The 19,161-nt window shown below is 36.7% G+C and overlaps 1 protein-coding gene across 15 annotated transcripts in view; it reads left to right on the top strand.

The window, feature by feature from the left end:
• DTNB (dystrobrevin beta) overlaps positions 1-19,161 on the top strand; it is a 237,877-nt gene that overhangs the window by 114,558 nt on the left and 104,158 nt on the right. For all 15 annotated transcript variants that reach the window (XM_055327174.1, XM_055327178.1, XM_055327169.1 and 12 more), the window contains one exon: positions 5,007-5,131. In XM_055327174.1, coding sequence (XP_055183149.1) covers positions 5,007-5,131 — 125 coding nt within the window. The remainder of the gene's footprint in view (positions 1-5,006; positions 5,132-19,161) is intronic.

Genomic DNA, 19,161 nt, shown 5'->3' with positions numbered 1-19,161 from the left:
TTCCCATTGAAATCCCCACAGGATATTTTGTGGTAAATAACAAACTCGTTTTAAAATTTAAGTGGAAATACAAAGGGTCAGGAGTAATGAAGACAATCCTGAAGAAGACTCGTAAGATACTACCTGAGAGGATATGAGGAAGCTACAATTCAATCCCTGTTACACTGTACGGAGACAGAAATGGAATATGGAGTAGAAAACAAATGACCTATTTATTAAATGGTTGTGTGGCAATTGATTATCTATAAAGAATAAACTTGGATTCTTTCCTCATATCTATAAGAAAATCTATGTAGATTTAAATTGAATATCAGAGAAAAATAAAAAATTTGAGAAGACAGTGTAGGAGAATATCTTTATGATCTCAGGGAGGGAATATTTCTTAAGATACAAAAAGCACAAAATATAAAGGAAAAGATTAATAAATTGGGACTACCATTACAGTAGTTAAAGATGACTGTCCATCAAAATCAAGCCTTAAAGTAGGAGTTATTTGTGAAACCTAACTTCTGTAGGGTTAAAATACAAAAAATATAAAGAACTCTTATAGGGCTCCTGGGTGGCTCAATAGGTTAAGCCGCCTTTGACTCAGGTCATGATCCTGGAGTGCCAGGATGGAGCCCCCTCTGGAGCCCCACGTGGGGCTCTGGGCTCAGCGGAGAGTCTGCTTCTCCCTTCTTTCTGTCCCTCCCCCTACTTGTGCTCACTCTCTCTCTGTCTCACTCACTTGGTCTCACTGTCTCAAATAAAGTCTTTAAAAAATAAATTTTAAAAAAAGGAACTCCTACAAATCAGTAAGAGAAAGGCAACCCAGTGAAACGCTACACCGAAGACAGGAATAAGCATTTCACAGAAGAAACCCAAATGGCTCGTAAACATTGGAAAAGATGCTCAACCTTTTTGGCAATCAGAGAATTGCAAATTAAAACCACAGTATCATTTATCACCCACTAGACTGGCAAATGTTAAAATGTCTGACAATAACAAGGGTTAGCCAGAGTGTGGAGATTTAAGAAGTCTCTCACACAGCTGATGTAGTAGAAATTATTGTAACCACTTTGTAAAAACAAGTTGGCAGTGCCTAGTAAAATCGAATGTGCGTAACTCATGATCGGGTAATTCCATTCTGATGAAAGAAACTCTTACACATGGCCTTCTGGAGACCCGGACAAGAAAGCTTATAGCACCATTGTGCGTGAGAGGGAAAAAATGGAAGCAACCCAAATGTTCATCAGCAATGGAATGGATATATAAATTATGATGTAATTAAGCAGTGAGATACAATCAGTTGGTGAAAAAAATGTATGACTTACAGATACATATATCAATATGGATGATTTGTAACAATTTTAAGTGAAAGCAAGTTGCAGCAAAATATATCTAAGTCTATATAGGTTTTAAACATGTATTAAATAAATCATGTATTATTTATACATAATTGCTAAAGTAATAAAATCAAAGACATGATTAATACAGAATCCAGAATACAGGTTACCAGGAGAGGAGCAGGTATGGTGGAGAGGGAGCTCTTAGCATAAGATCCCACTGCAAGGCTTCAGAGTGACTCCCATATTTCTGTTTCTCAGACAGAATAGAGGGTAGATGGGTATTTGTTTTATAACTGTTTAAACTGCACATGCACATTTTATATACTCGGATATGTATTTTTTTTATTGTAACCTGTAGTATTTTTAAGAGATGGTAGGAAATGGTTTGAAATTCAGTAATGTTGATTAAGGTACTGAAAATGCACAAAGTTTGAAAATCATCACCTATGAGTGTGTTGGGAAAGATGTACCTTTTCAGATTAAGGCCTTTCCATATGTTTATTAATTTTAGAGTCCAGGTGATGGGAAGGTACAGAGATGTAAAATGCTGTGTTTGGCAGAGTAGCTTAAACGAGGTGTGAAAGACACCAGTCTGTACCCAGACTACCTTTCTTCCTCACTTCTGTAAATATTGAATGACTAACCGCCCAGTCCTAGGCATTGTCCCAGGGGCTCAGGAGCTGGAGAGGAGATGTCCCTATCTTGGAGCTTCTAACCATTTTTGCATTCAGGATTTCAGGCTTTGTTAATCTTAGCCTCCTAAACTAGCTAGATAGCAAAATTCACGTCAGGTGCATATCCTAATTTACTCTTTGATATCTTCTTAAGGAAGTTATTTATTTACATATTTAGACAACCTAATTGAATACGTTATCTTTAAAATTTTCAGAGTAATCCTTTTTAGTTTGGTCCTTAGTTCATATTCTAATTTCTATATATACTTATTCTCAGTTTTTTCCCTTTCTGTGCATATCAGAACTCTTGATATGTTCTAATTATTTGGCATTGACTTTGATGTATTAGTTTTACCTTTCAGTCTATATTTTTGAGACTCAAAGTTGCATCTGATGTTAAACCTTGGTTTTAAAGCAGAGTTCTCAAAAGCATTACAAGCATACTGCTAGGGATTATAAGGTGATAAAGAGGGAAACATTTAATCATCAGGTAATTGTTTTAATTTAATTTGTAATTGTATTATAAAATATACACTGAAAATCTGTGATTTCTTTTTTTTTTTTTAAGATTTTATTTATTCATTCATGAGAGAAACAGAGACATAGGCAGAGGGAGAAGCAGGCTCTCTGAAGAGAGCCTGGCACGGGACTTGATCCCAGGACCCCAGGATAACAGCCTGAGCCAAGGGCAGATGCTCAACCACTGAGCCACCCAGGTTCCCTGAAACCTCTGATTCCATGGCTGTTTTTGCTCAGGATGCAGCTAAAGTAGTCTCTCTGATTATCCATCTCACATAGACTACGTGAATTAATGTCCCAGGTGGTTCTCAGACATAACAAAATATCATGAAATTAATATGTGGATTACAGATTTAGTTGTAAAAGTGAATCAAGGTATTCTCTGATGTTCTCTGTATCGTACTTGTGTTATAACTCAAAAAATAAGCTTATGTGATTTGGCCAGGAAAAAGCAATGTAGAAAATTCATCTAGGCAAATTGCTCAAATAACATGTTCTATTACAGGACAGATTCTGGGACTATAAAGATGAATAAGACACAGATTCTACTTTTTCAGGAGCACTAGTTTCACAGAGATAGACACATAAATTAAAAAGTGCACCATAGCATGATTAAGCATAGCAGTGGAAACATGCACAATAAACAGGTACGTGGAAAAGGTGGTCTCTGACTTATGGAGCCAGGAGGAAGCCCAGGGCAAGGCTTGCAAGGAGTCTGCAGACCTGAGCAGAAAACCTACAGAAAAATAGATAGGCAAAGGGCAATATCAGAATGGCATGGTGTTTGGGCTGAGTAGCTAGCTCCTCATGTACGTACTAGGAAGAGGAGAGATGGGAGCCAGATAGGAAGGCTTTTGTATGGGATGTGATGGTACGTGTTTAGACCTCATTCTGTAAGTGATTATCAGCCTTTGAAAGGTGTTAGCCAGAAGTGACACAAGGCCTGGGGCTGTGTAGAAAACAGATGAGAGGGGAGGGTCAAGTCACATTTCAGCCTGTCATTAGGCAAAAGGGAGAGAAAGCGCGTGGTGTGGGGGGTGTTTAACATTTCTGCTTTGTTTAGCTTTGTAGGACTTTTAGGAAATCAGATTACATTTAGATTTTGCCCAGAATTTAATGTGTTAAAGGGGTTAGTGATAGGTGATTTGGAGCCAATATACGAAGTTTCTGAAGAAATTAGTATTATTTAGCCTGTGTTATAAACAAGGTAGTAATTTTCCCTATATAGTCTTTTTTTTTTTAAGACTTATTCTGGAGGAGGGGGGGAAGAGCAGAGGGTGGGGAGGTAGAGGTGGGGGAAAAGGAGAGAGTCTTTAGTAGACTCTGTGTTGAGCATGGAGCCTGACATGGAGCTCAATCCCATGACCCTGAGATCATGACCTGAGCCAAAATCAAGAGTTGGATGCCTAATGATTAAGCCACCTAGGTGCCCTTTCTTTCCTTACATAGTCTTAAAGGCAAAGAGAGTTTTGCTTATTTTATGTTAAATACATGCAAGCAGCATATAAATATTAAATGGAGATGTGGTATTGATAAGGCCCACAGCTGCAAACAAGTTCTGTTTTTCAGTTAGAGTGGAACATATGGTAGTACACTGTAGAGAGTGTAGAATGAAATACTTACATCTTTTTGCAGTTAATATCCTTCCAAAGAAAGTTCAACAACCATGTCATTTAAAGGAAATTGGCTGAGCAATAATATCAATGTATGAAGAGCCTCCTTTATATATGGGTTTCCAATGTGAATGTTCTGGATAACTTAGTTGTGGCGTATTGTTCACTTTTGTGCATATTTACTGTTAAATCTTAGACTCACTAGTTTTTGGATTTGATGTATTTTCTTCTTCCTTACAGAGAAATGTATTAGTATGCCAACTTACTCTTGTACCTTCAGCGTAACTGAATTTTATAGTCACGGGTCTGATGCTGACTGCCTGTGTATATGAGGGCACTCGTCTGTGTCTGTATACATAGCCAGACCCTTAGCACCAAATGTTCTGCCTCACATTTATTTTCGGAATATTCTCTTAATAGGCACGTTTTGGGATGTGACTTAGTCAGCTAATTTGCTAACATTCAAAAGCCACGAGCTCTCAGCATTATCTTAGCCTTTTAGTATTTTAGTCCAGCAAAAATTTCTGACTCTGATTGGGAAATTAAGTATAACATCTTACAAAAAATTATCCAGAAGCATCAAAAGGGAGAGTTCATGCAAGGGGCACAGAGAGAGGTTTAAAAGGAAAGTTAACATTAACGTAGAGTGCACCATAGAAATGAGGGAGTAAGCATAGAAATGAAGGACCACAAGTGTCCTTGGAACAACTGTAGGTTTCTTTCTATAAAGCCCAGTAATGTTGATTATAATGCATCTTAGTTTTTATTTCAAAAGAAATTTTCTGCAGTTCTTGTCACCAAGTTCCTTTGGAATTCTTTTTTATTCTTTTGAAGATTTAGTTTCTTATTTCCTTATTTTCTACTTTGAACAGAAATCCCCTGCAAAGAAGCTGAGCCATGCAATTAGTAAATCTTTGGGGTGTGTACCCACCAGAGAACCTCCGCATCCTGTTTTTCCTGAGCAACCAGAGAAACCACTTGACCTTGCAAATATTGTGTAAGTATACACCTGGATATGGATATGGATTATACTGAAATGGAGACCTTGCTGAATTCTTTTGGATCAAAACCAACTTTACCTAACATGAGCATTTAACCGTCTGATTTATACTTTACTTTTGGGGGAACTTAGGACTTCAAGATTTCATTTTTTTAAGTCACCATAAATATTTACGTGGAAGGCTAGCTCCTGAGCCCTGAAGCCTAAGTAATATAATGATCTCAAACAGAAACATTAATTAATATATTAAAGAGTGATTATTGAACCGGTTTTAGCAAGGTTGCCTTTTTTTGTTTGTGTGTTCTTCCTTAAATCAGCATTAGAGATCAGATTCTCTGCAGCAATGATGCCTATAGTTATTTTTAAAAATAGTTTAGGCAACATGGAAATGAAAATCAACTTCATTTGCTTCTTTGTATTGAGAGAAAATTAGGAAACATGAGATTGTATACTATAAATAAACTAGTGTTTTATTTTTATTTTCTTTGAATATTCATGTTAAATGAAAGGAAGCTAGACAGGAACAAAAAAGAGAAGCAGAGAAAGAGGAAGAGTATGAAGGAGAAACAATGAAGTGTTAAGATTCAGCCTCTAAACTGAATTCTTCACTCTGAATTAAATGGTGATATTGTATGTACTACTGGATAAAGTCAGTAGGATTTTTTTGTTTTGTTTGTTTGGTTTGTTTTGGTTTGTTTTCTAGAGGGGTGGGCAGAGAGAGAGAGAGAGAGAGAGAAAGAAAGAAAGAAAATCTTAAGCAGGCTCCATGCCCAGCATGGAAGCGTGGAGCCTGACATAGGGCTCGATCTCACAACCCTGAGACCATGACCTGAGCTGAAATCAAGCATCAGATGCTTAACCAGCTGAACCATCCAGGTGCCCCAGAGTTGGTAGTGGGTTTTTTTTTTTTTTTGAAGATTTTATTTATTTATTAGAGACATAGAGAGAGAGAGAGAGACACAGGCAGAGGGAGAAGCAGGCTCCATGCTGGGAGCCCGGTGTGGGACTCGATCCTGGGTCTCCAGGATCAGGCCCTGGGCTGAAGGCAGCGCTAAACCGCTAAGCCACCGGGGCTGCCCGAGTTGGTAGGTTTTTGATCATTAGTCTTTACTGGGTGTTGAGAGGTTTTTCTGTTGAGTAGACATCTGGTTTCTTTTACCTCCCTAAAAAACACTTAGGGTTCTTGATCTTTTATTTTCTTTCTCATTCAATACTTTGAAAAACTTTTATTAAAATAATGCATATATATAGATTAGAAACTTAATAATACAGAAGAGAATATAATAAAATGCAGCACATCCCACCACACTTCATTGTGCATTGTCTGGGTTTTCGATCTGTGAGTGGATACCTCCATATCTCTAAATAATGTATTGAGAGCCCTAATTCTTGGCTAACCAGTTTGGGACATTATTGAATTCCTTCTGTTGTGCAGGGATCCAGTCTCACTTCTTTCTCTACATGTTAACCCATCCTAGTTTTTCATAATTATATCACCACTTTTAAAGTTGGTTACCTTAGTAATTTTATTTTATTTTTACCTTTGTAATTTTAAACACCATTCCTACGCCTCTGTATCTTGTAACTTCTTTCAACTTACACTGAGTGAACTTAGGAAATAGTATCTTTTGTCTACTTCTCCCTTTTCCTTTTGTCTCTCTGACTTCTGTCATCTCTCTTTTATATTGTCAAATCTGATAATACTTCTGTTCTCTTCTGTGAACATAACTAAGTCTTCTGAGATTTATTAAGAGTTAAATCTAAAATCAGGGGCGCCTGGGTGGCTCCCTGGGTTAAACATCTGAGTCGATCTCAGCTCAGGTCTTTTTTTTTTTTTTAATTTATTTATTCATGAAAGACACACACAGAGAGGCAGAGGGTGACGTGGGACTCGATCCCGGGACTCTAGGATCATACCCTAGGCCAAAGGCAGGCAGGCGCTAAGCCGCTGAGCCACCCAGGGATCCCCATCAGGTCTTGATCTCAGGGTCATGAGTTTAAGCCCCGCACTGGGCTCCATGCTGGATGTGGAGCCTACTTACAAAAAAAAAAGAAAAAAAAAAAGAAAAAGAAAAGAAAAGAGAAAAGAAAAGAAAAAAGAAAAAGTTAAAAGTTGAGGGGCTCCTGGGTGACTACATCGGTTAAACATTGGACTCTTGATTTTGGCTCAGGTCATGATCTCAGGTTCTGCTCTTGAGCCCCCACCTCTGGCTCTGTGCTGGGCGTGGAGCCTGCTTAAGTTCTCTTCCTCAGGGTGCTTGGGTGGCTCAGTCAATTAAATGTCTGCCTTTGGCTCAGATCATGATCCCGGGGCCCTGGGGTGGAGCCCCTGCTTCTCCCTCTGCCCCTCACGCTGCTTGTGTGCACGCTCTCTCTCTCTCTCTCTCATGTTCTCTCTCAAATAAATAAATAAAATCTTAAAAATATATATATATATATTCTCTTTCTGTCTCCCTGTGCCCTTCCCCACACTAACATGCACATGGGCTCTGCCCCCCTAAAAAAAAAAAAAAAGTTGAAAACCAAACACAGCATTTACAATTCAGATTCATTACAGAGTCAGTGTGCTTTGATTCTGTATATTCCTTTGTGTAGTTCCAATGTCCCCATCCCTGTGCAGTTACCTTCCCATCAGAGTAGAGTGGGGTCTTCCTTACACATCACTGATTGCTCAAAATCATGCCTGTGGACTTTATGACTGGATCGACTTTCTTATGCTGGTTTTGTCCTTCCTGTGGTTTCCCACTACTTTCTTCTTCTTGCTGGGGAGAAAAACTGCTTTTGTTCCTCACTGTGTTCCGTAGTGAATTTCATCTATTGCTTGTAATCCGTTTTTTGGTTAAATTTATTAGCCTTTTCTCTTTTTGGTTAGTCTTGATGTTACATTTTATTTAAAAAAAATCTTTGCTGCTTTAATACAATAGTGATTTTCTCTTTCTCACTCTCCCTTTTAGCTATAACAGTGTACCTCTCACTCATGCTTTTTTTTTTTTTTTTAACCTAGGATGGACTTTTGTATATGGTGTGATGTAGATCTGATTTTCTTTCTCTCCTTCTCTTTGCATTTGAATAGTAACTTGTTTCAGGGCCATTTATTGGATGATCTATCATTTCCCTACTGACGTGCAGTGCTACGGTTGTCATGAACCAAGTGTCAAATATGTGTGGTCTGGTTCTGGGCTCTCCTGTTCCTTTGATCACATTTTCTATCCTTATGCCAGTCTCAAACTGTATTAATTATTATAAGGGATTAAGTGGTGTTTTTAGGAATGTCTTGTCTACTCTTTGCCCTTTGCTCTTTCATATAAGTTTTAGAATCAGCCTATTGAGTCCCTCTTAAAATTTTGGTGGAATTTTGAACAGAGATTCATTGAATCTAAAGATCAAATTGAGGAGAGTTGACATCTTTACAGTATTAAGAATGTGTTATGTCTTTCCATTTATTTAAATATAATTTTATGCTTTTCAGTAAAGCTTTGTAATTTTCCCCAGAAAGGTATTATATATGTTAGATTAATTCTTCTATACTTTTGAAGATTCTTCTGTACATTTGTTGTTGCTGTTGCAAATGGTGCCTTTTTTCTCTATAGTTTTTTTGAGATATAATTTACATGTGATAAAATGCACCCACTTCAAGTGTACAGTTCAGTGAATTTTGGCAAATGTATACAGTCATGCAAATGGTATTTTCATTGAATTATGTTTCTCAACAGTGTATTGCTGGGATGTGAAAATGCAAATTTTCTGTATTTTAACCCACTATCTAGTCATCTTGCCTGATGTGCTCATTAATTCTAGTAATTTGTACTTAGATTTTTTTGAATTTCCTATAAATAATTATATCACCAGCAAATAATGATAGTTTTGTTTCTTTCTTCCCACTCCTTATACTTTTAAATATTAATCATATTTTTTTTTCTTTTGGTCTTCTTGCGTTGGCTGGAACCTCCAGTGCAGTATTAAATAGAAGTGGTTTGGTAGGCATTCTTCTTTTATTGCTAATCCCAGAGAGACAGCTTTCAATGTTTATTTAGTGTGTCATTCGATGTAGGTTTTGTAGAAACTGTTTATCAGGTAAAAGAGCTTCCCTTGTATACCTCATTTGCTAAGAGTGCTTTTTTTGGGTCATGAATGGATGTGGAATTTTGTCAAAGACCTTGACATGATCACATGAGTTTCTTTATTCTATTAATGTAGTGAATTACATGAATTTTTTTTAAACAGCCATACATTCCTAAGATAAAGATAAGTTGACTCTCCTTTTAATACACTGCTAGATTTCACTTGCTAAGTTTTGCTTAGATTTTGCCTCTGTGTACAAGTTAAATTGTCCTGTAGTTTCCCTTGCGTTTTGTTCTGTTTTGTTTTGTTTTTAGGACAAAGTTTACCCCGTCTGCTATCTTCAAAAAGTTGAGGAGAATTCTCTTTTATATATATGTATATTTTTTTTTTACTTAATATATTTATTCATGAGAGACACAGAGAGAGAGGCAGAGACATAGGCAGAGGGAGAAGCAGACTCCTCACAGGGAGCCTGATGCAGGACTCGATCCCGGGACTCCAGGATCATGCCCTGTGCCAAAGGCAAGCGCTCAACCGCTGAGCCACCCAGGCATCTCTCTCTTTTTATATTTTTTGAAAGAGCTTATTTAAAATTGAGATTATTTGCTCCTTCAATTTTTGGTGAAATTCACCAATGTTGTTAATCTCTGCCAGAAGCCTTCTTTGTGGGAAAATTTTGAAATGTAAATTCCATTTTTAAAAACAATTATAAGACTTCATTTTTATTTCTTTTTGAGTCACTTTAGAACATATTTGTAGGAATTTGTCAATTTCATTTGAATTTTCAAAGTTATTGGCACACAGTTTGTAACTTTTGTCTATAATATGTATGCTAATGTCCCTATTAAATTCCCACTCTCATGTATTCATGGGTTTTTTTCTCTCTTTTGTTTTTCCTTGAACAAATCTTGCCATAGATTTGTCCAATCTATTGGACTTTTAGAGGACCAACTTTTGGTTTTGATAATTTTCTTATTGTATGTACTGTATTTTTAAATATTATTTGTTTCTAACCTTATCTTTATTATTTCTTTTGTTACAGTTCCCTTGGGTTTATTTTGCTACTCTCTTTCTAACTTCTTTAAAGATAATGGTTAGGCAGCCCAGGTGGCTCAAGAGTTTAGCGCTGCCTTCAGCCCAGGGCCTGATCCTGGAGACCCGGGATCGAGTCCCACGTTGGGCTCCCTGTGTGGAGCCTGCTTCTCCCTCTGCCTGTGTGTTTGCCTCTCTCTCTCTGTGTGTGTGTGTGTGTGTGTGTGTGTCTCATGAATAAATAAATAAAATCTTAAAAAAAATATATGGTTAGCTTACTCATCTCAGGTTTTTTCCACCTAATGTAAGTATTTAAGGCTATGAATTTTTCTAAATACTCCCTGAATAGTATCCAAGTTTTCTTATGTAATTTTTTTATTGTTTAATTCTAAATATTTTCGAAGTTGGGTTACGATTTCTCCTTTAAGTAGTATACCTTCTTTTTTTTTTTTAAGATTTTATTTTATTTTATTTTATTTTTTAACTAATCTCTACACCAGTCTGGAGCTCAGACTCACAACCCTGAGATCAAGAGTTGCACACTCTATCAGCTAAGCCAGCCAGATGCCCCAAGCAGTATACTTTCTTAATTTCCAAACATATGAGGATTGTCTGGTTGCCTTTTTGTTATTAACTTCTAGTTTAATTTCATTTTGGTCTAATAAGAGGTCTGTACTATTCAATTCTTTCAAATTTGTTTTGACATACTTATTATGTGTGATATATGACCCAGTTTATTATATTCCTAGTAAACATGAAAACCATGTACTTGTTTGGTTTAGAATTTGGTGAATGAATGTATGTCATTTAGGTCAAGTTTGTTAATCATGTTGCTCATATCTTCAAAACTATACATATTTTACTAGGAAATTGAAAAATTGTTATCTAGTGACTGTCTTTATTCCTAGTAATTGTGTTTGTTCTCGTCTATTTTATTCACTAAACATCTTTTAATATGTTTTGCTTGTATTTGCCTAGTGTAACTTTCCCCACCCTTATACTTCCAACCTTTGTCCTAAAGAGTTCGATGTGCTTCTTGTAAATTGTAAGCTGGATTTTAAAACTCTAGTCTGACAAACTCTTAACTGGTGAGTTTCGTCCATTTAAATGTGTTATTATGATGTTGTGGTTATTATAATTAGTCATTATAAGTAAAATTGGCTTTCATTATTACAGGTAAAGACTGTTACTACTGTAATAATTGGACTTTTTTCTACTATATTATTTTGTACTATTTATAATGTTTTAAAAATTCCCCTTTATTTGCATGTCCCAGTCTGGTCACCCTTTCCTCAGTGGTAATCATTCTAAGATGCTCACTGTACAGCTTTTTACTGGTACATATTCTTGAAAACTAGGTAGCATTTTGTACATTTTTAAAAAAATTTATGTTAAGTGGCACTATGCAGATTTTACCTATTCATTCTCCATACCTAGTTGCCTTCAGAGCTCTGCCTACACATAAAATGCTGCAGTAAACACCTCAGATGTTTCTCCAGTGGAACTGGGTAAGAAGTTCTTTAAACCTAGGGTACAGGGACGCCTGGGTGCCTCAGTCATCTGCCTTAGGCTAAGGGCATGATCCTGGTCCAGGGATGGAATCCCACATCAGGCTCCTCACAGGGAGCCTGCTTTTCCCTCTGCCTTTGTTTCTGCCTCTTTCTCTCTGTGTCTCTCATGAATAAATAAAATCTTAAAAAAAGAAACAAAAACCCTAGGGTACAGTTGTTAGTCAAAGGTTACAAATATCCTGACTGGAGGGAGTGTGTGTTGGGGAATCCAGTACATTAGGCGTAGACATTCAGTTAATCTCTCCTGTGTCTGAATTTAGACCCCATTTACCGGCCTATACCGGCTGTGTCTGAATTCAGAGACTTTCTGGTCAGTTTCACTAGAGAGTAATCTCTAGGTTTTTTTTTTTTTTTTTATCAGGCCTAGAAAACAGGAGTCATTTGGCTGTATGGTTTTGGGGAGTGGAGTGAAAGAGGCAAGACGTGTTTTGCTTTCAACCAGTCCTCTTATTTTTAATGCAGCCCTTCACTCTGCTTTCTGAGGCATCAGGCATCTCTAATTACTGAGCATTCCTGATCTTGTGGCTCCACTTCCCTGGTCTTAGGAGGACTTTGACCTCAGGTTTCTTTTTCTCTCTATATTGAAAATGCCTTTCCCATCTATAGTTTCTGTTAGAAGTTTGAGTATGAATTCATTCTAGGACAGAGAGCTAAGAATTGGAACCTTGAATTTTTCTTTGATTCTTATCATTTTATTATATTTCCCTCTAATCTTTTTTTTTAAAATAAGACATTGTAGATAAAGTCATGGTTTCCTCTGTCTTTCCTAATCCCATTACCCTTTTTCTCCATAGAGGTGCCTCTAACATTCATTTGGTATTTATTACTCTATACATGTTCTTATACTTTTACCAGATATTCATGCATCCATAAAATAACATGTTTTAAAACTTTAGATCTTCAGTCTAACGCTCTCCCAACTGAGCTAGTTTGGCTGTCTGTTTTAAAACTTTAAATAAATGGTGGTGCTTTACAATGTATCCTTTTGTAAGTTTATTACTTTATTAAATAGTATGTTTTTGAGATTTATCTAGAATCTCAAATGTCATTCTACTGAATGACTATAAAACAATCCATTCTTCTATTGATAGACATTGAGGTTGTTTCTAGTTTTTTACTACAACCTACCATGTAGCTGTGAGCATTCTTTTTTTTTTTTAAGATTTTTTATTAATTAATTTGAGGGAGAAAAAGAGCAAGAACACAAGCAACAGGGAGAGGCAGAGGGAGAAACAGACTCCCTGCTGATCAGGGAGCCCAATGAGGGGCTCGATCCCAGGACCCTGAGATCACAACCTGAGCCCAAGGCAGATGCCTAACCCACCGAGCCACCCAGGCACCTGGTCCTAAGATACGAATATAACATAATCGAGATAGATTAGGTGATAATGAAGTAAAAAACTAACCCCCAAATCTCATGGTTAAACGCATGGCTGTTTGTCACTTATGCAAAGTCTCTTGTGGATGGGAAGGATTCTAGAGCAGCTGAACTATGGACTGTGGCTCAGTGGTTTAGGCTGCTTCAATTTTTGGCTCACCATCTTAATGTGAGGCCTCATTGATCCTTGTAGCAGGGAAAGGGAGCATATGGGGAACTCATACCCATCTTCCTGTATTCAAAAGTGACACATGTCATTTCCCTTACAACTCTACCTAACTTCAAGTGTATATCGTCTTCCCTATACCTAGGAAGGAGAGGAGAACTAGGTATTGGTCAGCTCTAGTAATGTATACCACAAGTATGTTCAACTTCACTAGATGTTTCCATACTAGATATTACCCAGAACTCAGATTTTACAGTTCGATTATTTATTAATCTAAATTATTCTCAGGACAAGAATATAGTCAGCAGACCACTCAGAAAACACAATATAGTTTTCTTTTTAGATTTTGATGAAATTTTGAGCAATTAAAGTCCCTTTCAAATTTGAGTTTCTATGTTTTATAGATTTTTTTCTTCTATATTCACATGTCAATGAGTCCCAGATTGGCTGATGTCAGGGTTGCTCATCTTTAAAAAGTGTAGATTACCAAGTCACTTTCATTCTTGGTTAGATCAGCTGAATCATTATTCTGGAGGTGGCCTGAAAATCTATCTTTTCAAAAAGTTTCCTAGTGAATCTGATCAAATGATGGAACCAAATCATTAGAATATAAATGGTTTTAGCTGTATGAACAACAAGCTAAGAATTCAATATTGAGTATCCAAAATACATATAGAATACAACTAAAATATAAACATAAAATAGCAAACCTTAACTCTTGCTGAGATTCTTAGTTATCCATTCATTCAGTGAATATTTATTGAGGACCTTCCAGGTACTTTGCAAGATGCAGAGGGTATTCACACAGTACTTTGCTTCTATGCAAATAGGTTTGAGTGAGTGAGGTAGCCAGTTTTATAATGGGTAGTATCTTCTGCCTGCTTTCCTAGGAGTTACAGGTAGAGCTCTAAAGATGAGAAAATTGTGAGAAGTGGGTTGCTGTGCATTTCTAATCATGATCAGGAAAAGAAAGACACTGTTTTGTACTTAGAGATGAAGGTAGCTCCTACATTTGAATGCTTAAAGTCAGGAAAATATTTCATTTGGATAGGATCATGATTATTTTAATCATTGTTTTATTATATTAACTTAAAAGGGTCCTTTTTAAGACAAAGAATAGACAGCTGTATTGCACTTCATGAGTCGTTACACATTGTAGGTAATGCTTTCAAACACCTAAGTTATTTGTATTTGTTTTACTAAATATCAGTAGTCCTGGTTCAGATGAACCACATCTACCGAGTGAGTTAGGATTGGGGATAAAATCCAAGGGACTAGATGACCAACATAGTTGAACCTTCCCCTAGGCCACAAATTAAAATTTTTTCAAGTAAACTCATTCTGTATAGTTGTTGCATGCTTATTTGCTCACAACTTTTAAAAGACAGGATATGCTAGAAAGTCTGACTTTTTCAAGCTGGATTGTTCTCAGAGTAGGGAATAACGTTTCTTACTAAATTTTTAGTTTAAAGATCAAATTTGTTAATTTTTTCTTTGTTTCTGGCTTCCATTTCATTTTTTTTTTAAGATTTTCTTTATTTATTCATGAGAGAGACACAGAGAGAGAGAGAGAGGCAGAGACACAGGCAGAGGAAGAAGCAGGCTCCATGCAGGGAGCCTGACATGGGACCCGATCCCGGGACTCCAGGATCACACCCTGGGCCGAAGGCAGGTGCACATTTCATATTTAACATTAATGTTCTCATCTCAAAATTATAAGAATATCTTTGTCTATAAAAAAAATTCTTATTTCTGGATATTTTTTTCATTTTTTTGTTACTGTTGGATGTAAGATAGGAATTTAAGGGTTTTTCTTTCCCAAAGTGGATAGCCATTTGTCCCAACTCCATTATTTTCTTGCTGATTTGTTGCAGTTTTGATTTTGCTTCCCTTTTAGCAATTGATACTCACTTTGATGTAAATATCTGTAAATAATTCTGATAGCTGTAAATCTGTAAATAATATCTGTAAAATAATTCTCTACCAAGATGTCTTTACCTTATGGTTTGTCTTTATTTCACTGGAAGGTTAAAAAAGGTTTTTGTGAAGAATAACATTTATAGTGAAGCCTAAAAGATAAGTAGATATTAGCCATTAGAGGTCAGTGGAGGAACATTCCCAGCAGAGGGGGAACATTAGCACAGGGAACAGGGGGAAGGCTGCAGAGGTGGGCAGAGGCCCCCTGAGATTTTGGATGAGATACTAAATAGAAGGGCTTTTAGATAGGAGAGAGAGAAGTTGAATTTTGTATTTTAACACATCACTGCCTGCTGCGTGGAAATAGGGAGTGGGGACAAGGGTGAAAAAGAAGAGGCCAGCTGGGTTTTTTTTGTTTTGTTTTTGTTTTTTGTTTTTTTTCCAGAGGGCCAGGTGAGAGATGATGGTGGTTTGGACTCTCATGATGGCAATGAGAAAAGTTTGTGAACACATAAAGAATTTTAGGTTTTATCATTATTGCACACCTAGAAATAAAATTAATTTTTTTAATTTTTTATTTATTTATGATAGACACAGAGAGAGAGAGGCAGAGACACAGGCAGAGGGAGAAGCAGGCTCCATGCACCGGGAGCCCGATGTGGGACTCGATCCCAGGTCTCCAGGATCGCGCCCCGGGCCAAAGGCAAGCACCAAACCGCTGCGCCACCCAGGGATCCCTAGAAATAAAATTAAAACCCCAGGGGAAATGTGGGACAGGAATTGAAATTAAGTATGAGATAAAGTATTTAATGTTAATTGCTTACATTTCATGTTGACATAGGGATTTTTCCAAATCCTCATAAATTCAAGATTCAAGTGTTGTTGATATGGATTGAGCACCTACAGTGTTCCAAGCCCTTTACTTACCTCTTCTGTATATACACCATTTCATTTACTTCTTACCGCAACCTTTGCAGTATAAATATCATTCACCTATAACAGGTCAGGAAATGGCATTGGTAAGTTTCAGTGACCTGCCCAAGATCACACAGTACGAAATGATGGAGTTGAGACTGGACTCCACACCTAGCCTTTTTCCATTGCACTGCACTTTCTTAACAGGCAAACCCAGTAAGAAATTGTTACCATGGAAACATACAATAATTAAAACATTGAGCCCTGCAGTTAGTTTTAGATCGGGAGAGAACATTGAATAGCAAGCTGTATGTTGGTTGATTGAAAAATAGAAGGGAGGTAGGGTGGTATGATAGAAGAGAAACTAGATTAGAAGACATCAGTTTACTATGAAGTGATAATAAAACTTGATTACCTCAGAATACGTTTAAGGTTAATGTATTTGAAATTACTTTTTTTTAAGATTTTATTTATTTTATTTGAGAGATAGAGTGCACATGTAGAGATGGACAGAGGGAGAGAATGTCAAGCAGACTGCGCTTAATGGGGAGCCTGATGTTTGGCTCGGTCTCATGACCCCAAGATCAAAACCTGAGCTGAAACCAAGAGTCGGATACTTAACCAGACTGAGCCACTCAGGCGCCTTCTGAAAGTACCAAGAAGTTAGAATGCTATAATACTGCATTCTAAACTTTTAGTCTTTTCCTCAGAATTAAGTAAATCATATCACAAAAATGTAAACTCCACAAAGACTAGGACTCTTATTCTTTGCTGAGGTCCCACCCAGTCTCCAGAATAGTGCCTGGTGCTTGGTAGGCACTTAAAATACTTTGAATGAATGGATGACACTAATACAATTTTATGCAGACATCCACCTCATCCCCTCCTCTGCCTGTTTACCTTCGTTCCTTCAGAAAATAGTACAGGTCACGTACCTACTAGATGTCTCCACTAGATGTCAGACATATTTCCTTGATTGGCTCATTGTGGGGATTTTTTTTCTGGTAAATTGAGAATATTAAGTAAATAAGGTTTTTCAAATAAACCTCAAACAAATCCGATTCACTTATCATCAATACTCTAGCAACTTTTCTTATAAGTTTCTGAGAAAACTAGTTGTTTCTTTCAGTCAAAGCATCTTTATATAACTTCTGGCTCTTGATGTCTGATAGACTCTGCTAGCCTAATTCAAGCAATTTGCTGATCTAATTATCTAACCACACAGTCCTTATACCTAATTTCTTTAATTAGTGGTTAATCCCCATTACGTTTCATTTATGGTTATTTATTTCTGAGAGAAAGCAAAACTTTCTGGTTGGGTTAGTGTACTTACTCCTCTGAATTTCATCATGGAATAGAATGACCAAGGTCCCACTGGACACACCTGTGATTGATGTGTTCTCTTAAACAGGAGTTGGCAAACTACAGCCTGTAGGTTAAGTCTCACTCGTTGCCTGTCTTGTGTGGCCCATGATCTATCTATTATTTTTATATTTTTAAATGGTTGAAGTGAGGGACACCTGGGTGGCTCAGTGGTTGAGCATCTGCCTTCAGCTCAGGGGGTGATCCTGGGGTCCTGGGATTGAGTCCTACATTGGGCTTCCCACAGGGAGCCTGCTTCTCAACCTTTGCCTATGTCTTGGCCTCTCTCTCTCTGTACCTTTCATGAATAAATTAATAAAATTTTTTTAATAAATGGTTGAAGAGAAAAAATATTTTGTGAAATAGAATAGTAATATTTTGTGAAAATTACATGAAATTCAAATTTCGGTGTCCATAAATAAAGTTTTTTTTCAGACAATCCACACTTATTCCTTCACGTATTGTCTTTGCTTTTGGGCTACAGTGGCAAAATTGAATCTTTGTAACTAAGGTTGAATGACCCTCAAAACCTAAAAAAATTGTACAGCATAGGAACTCTCGTCATTTGGTATTGTAATAGTGATATCTGGTGACAGATGGGAGCTACACTTGTGAACACAGTATAATGTGTAGACTTGTTGAATCACTATGTTGTACACCTGAAGCTAATTAACATTGTGTCTCAACTATACTTCAATTAAAAAAAAAACCTAGAATATTTACTATCTGGCTCTTTAAAGTTTTGCTGACCCCGACTCTTAAAGAAGAATTGATTAAAAACTGCAAATTTAGGGTACTTTGTGCTTCTTGATGTTTTGTTTTTCTGAATGCTCATCATCATCTTTGATGGTTCACGCTGTTTTTTCAACTCAAGGGTGAAGGTTAATTGGTAACTTTTTCTGTCAAAGCACTTGGATAAAGTTTGTTACCTAGAAACCAGACTGCCTTATTGTTTCTTGCTGCTTATGTGTATATAAATATGCAGCCTGTTTAACAGCTGAGCCAACCAGTTTTCTCCACACTTTGCGTCAAAACAGAATTAACCTAGATAATAAAAAATCATTATTTAAATTATAGTTATAATTAAATACTTTAATATGACTTTTATTTTAACTGCTCTTCTATTTAATGCTTAGACTATGCATTATTTTGATTTGATCAAAACATATCTGTCCTTTTTTTTATTTCAACTTCATTTTTTTTTAAGTTCTTATTTATTCATGAGAGACAGAGAGAGAGAGAGGCAGAGACATAGGCAGAGGAAGAAGCAGGCTCCATGCAGGGAGCCTGATGTGGGACTTGATCCTGAGACTCCAGGATCCCACCCTGAGCCAAAGGCAGACGCTCAACCTCTGAGCCACCCAGGGGTGCCCATAGATTTTTTTTTAACTTTAGGCAGTTATGCTTGAAACATCCTTTGCTAACTGTATTTGTGAACTTTTTAGTAAAATATGAAAATTCTACTTTTTAAATTCTTATTCATAATAACTTTAATTAGAAGATTTGTGAGACCAGAAATAACGGAAGACCATTTGTAAAAACCCTATAAAATTTGTAAATCTATGAAGAAACAACTGTTAAAGAACTGCTCTGTGAAAAAATAACTACTTGTTTATGTTGTTTA

The sequence above is a fragment of the Nyctereutes procyonoides genome, unplaced genomic scaffold (assembly GCF_905146905.1).
Source record: "Nyctereutes procyonoides isolate TBG_1078 unplaced genomic scaffold, NYPRO_anot_genome, whole genome shotgun sequence".
Classification (NCBI taxonomy): domain Eukaryota; kingdom Metazoa; phylum Chordata; class Mammalia; order Carnivora; family Canidae; genus Nyctereutes; species Nyctereutes procyonoides.
The sequence above is the reverse complement of the archived record's forward strand: the minus strand, read 5'-3'. Positions and strand labels throughout refer to the sequence as shown.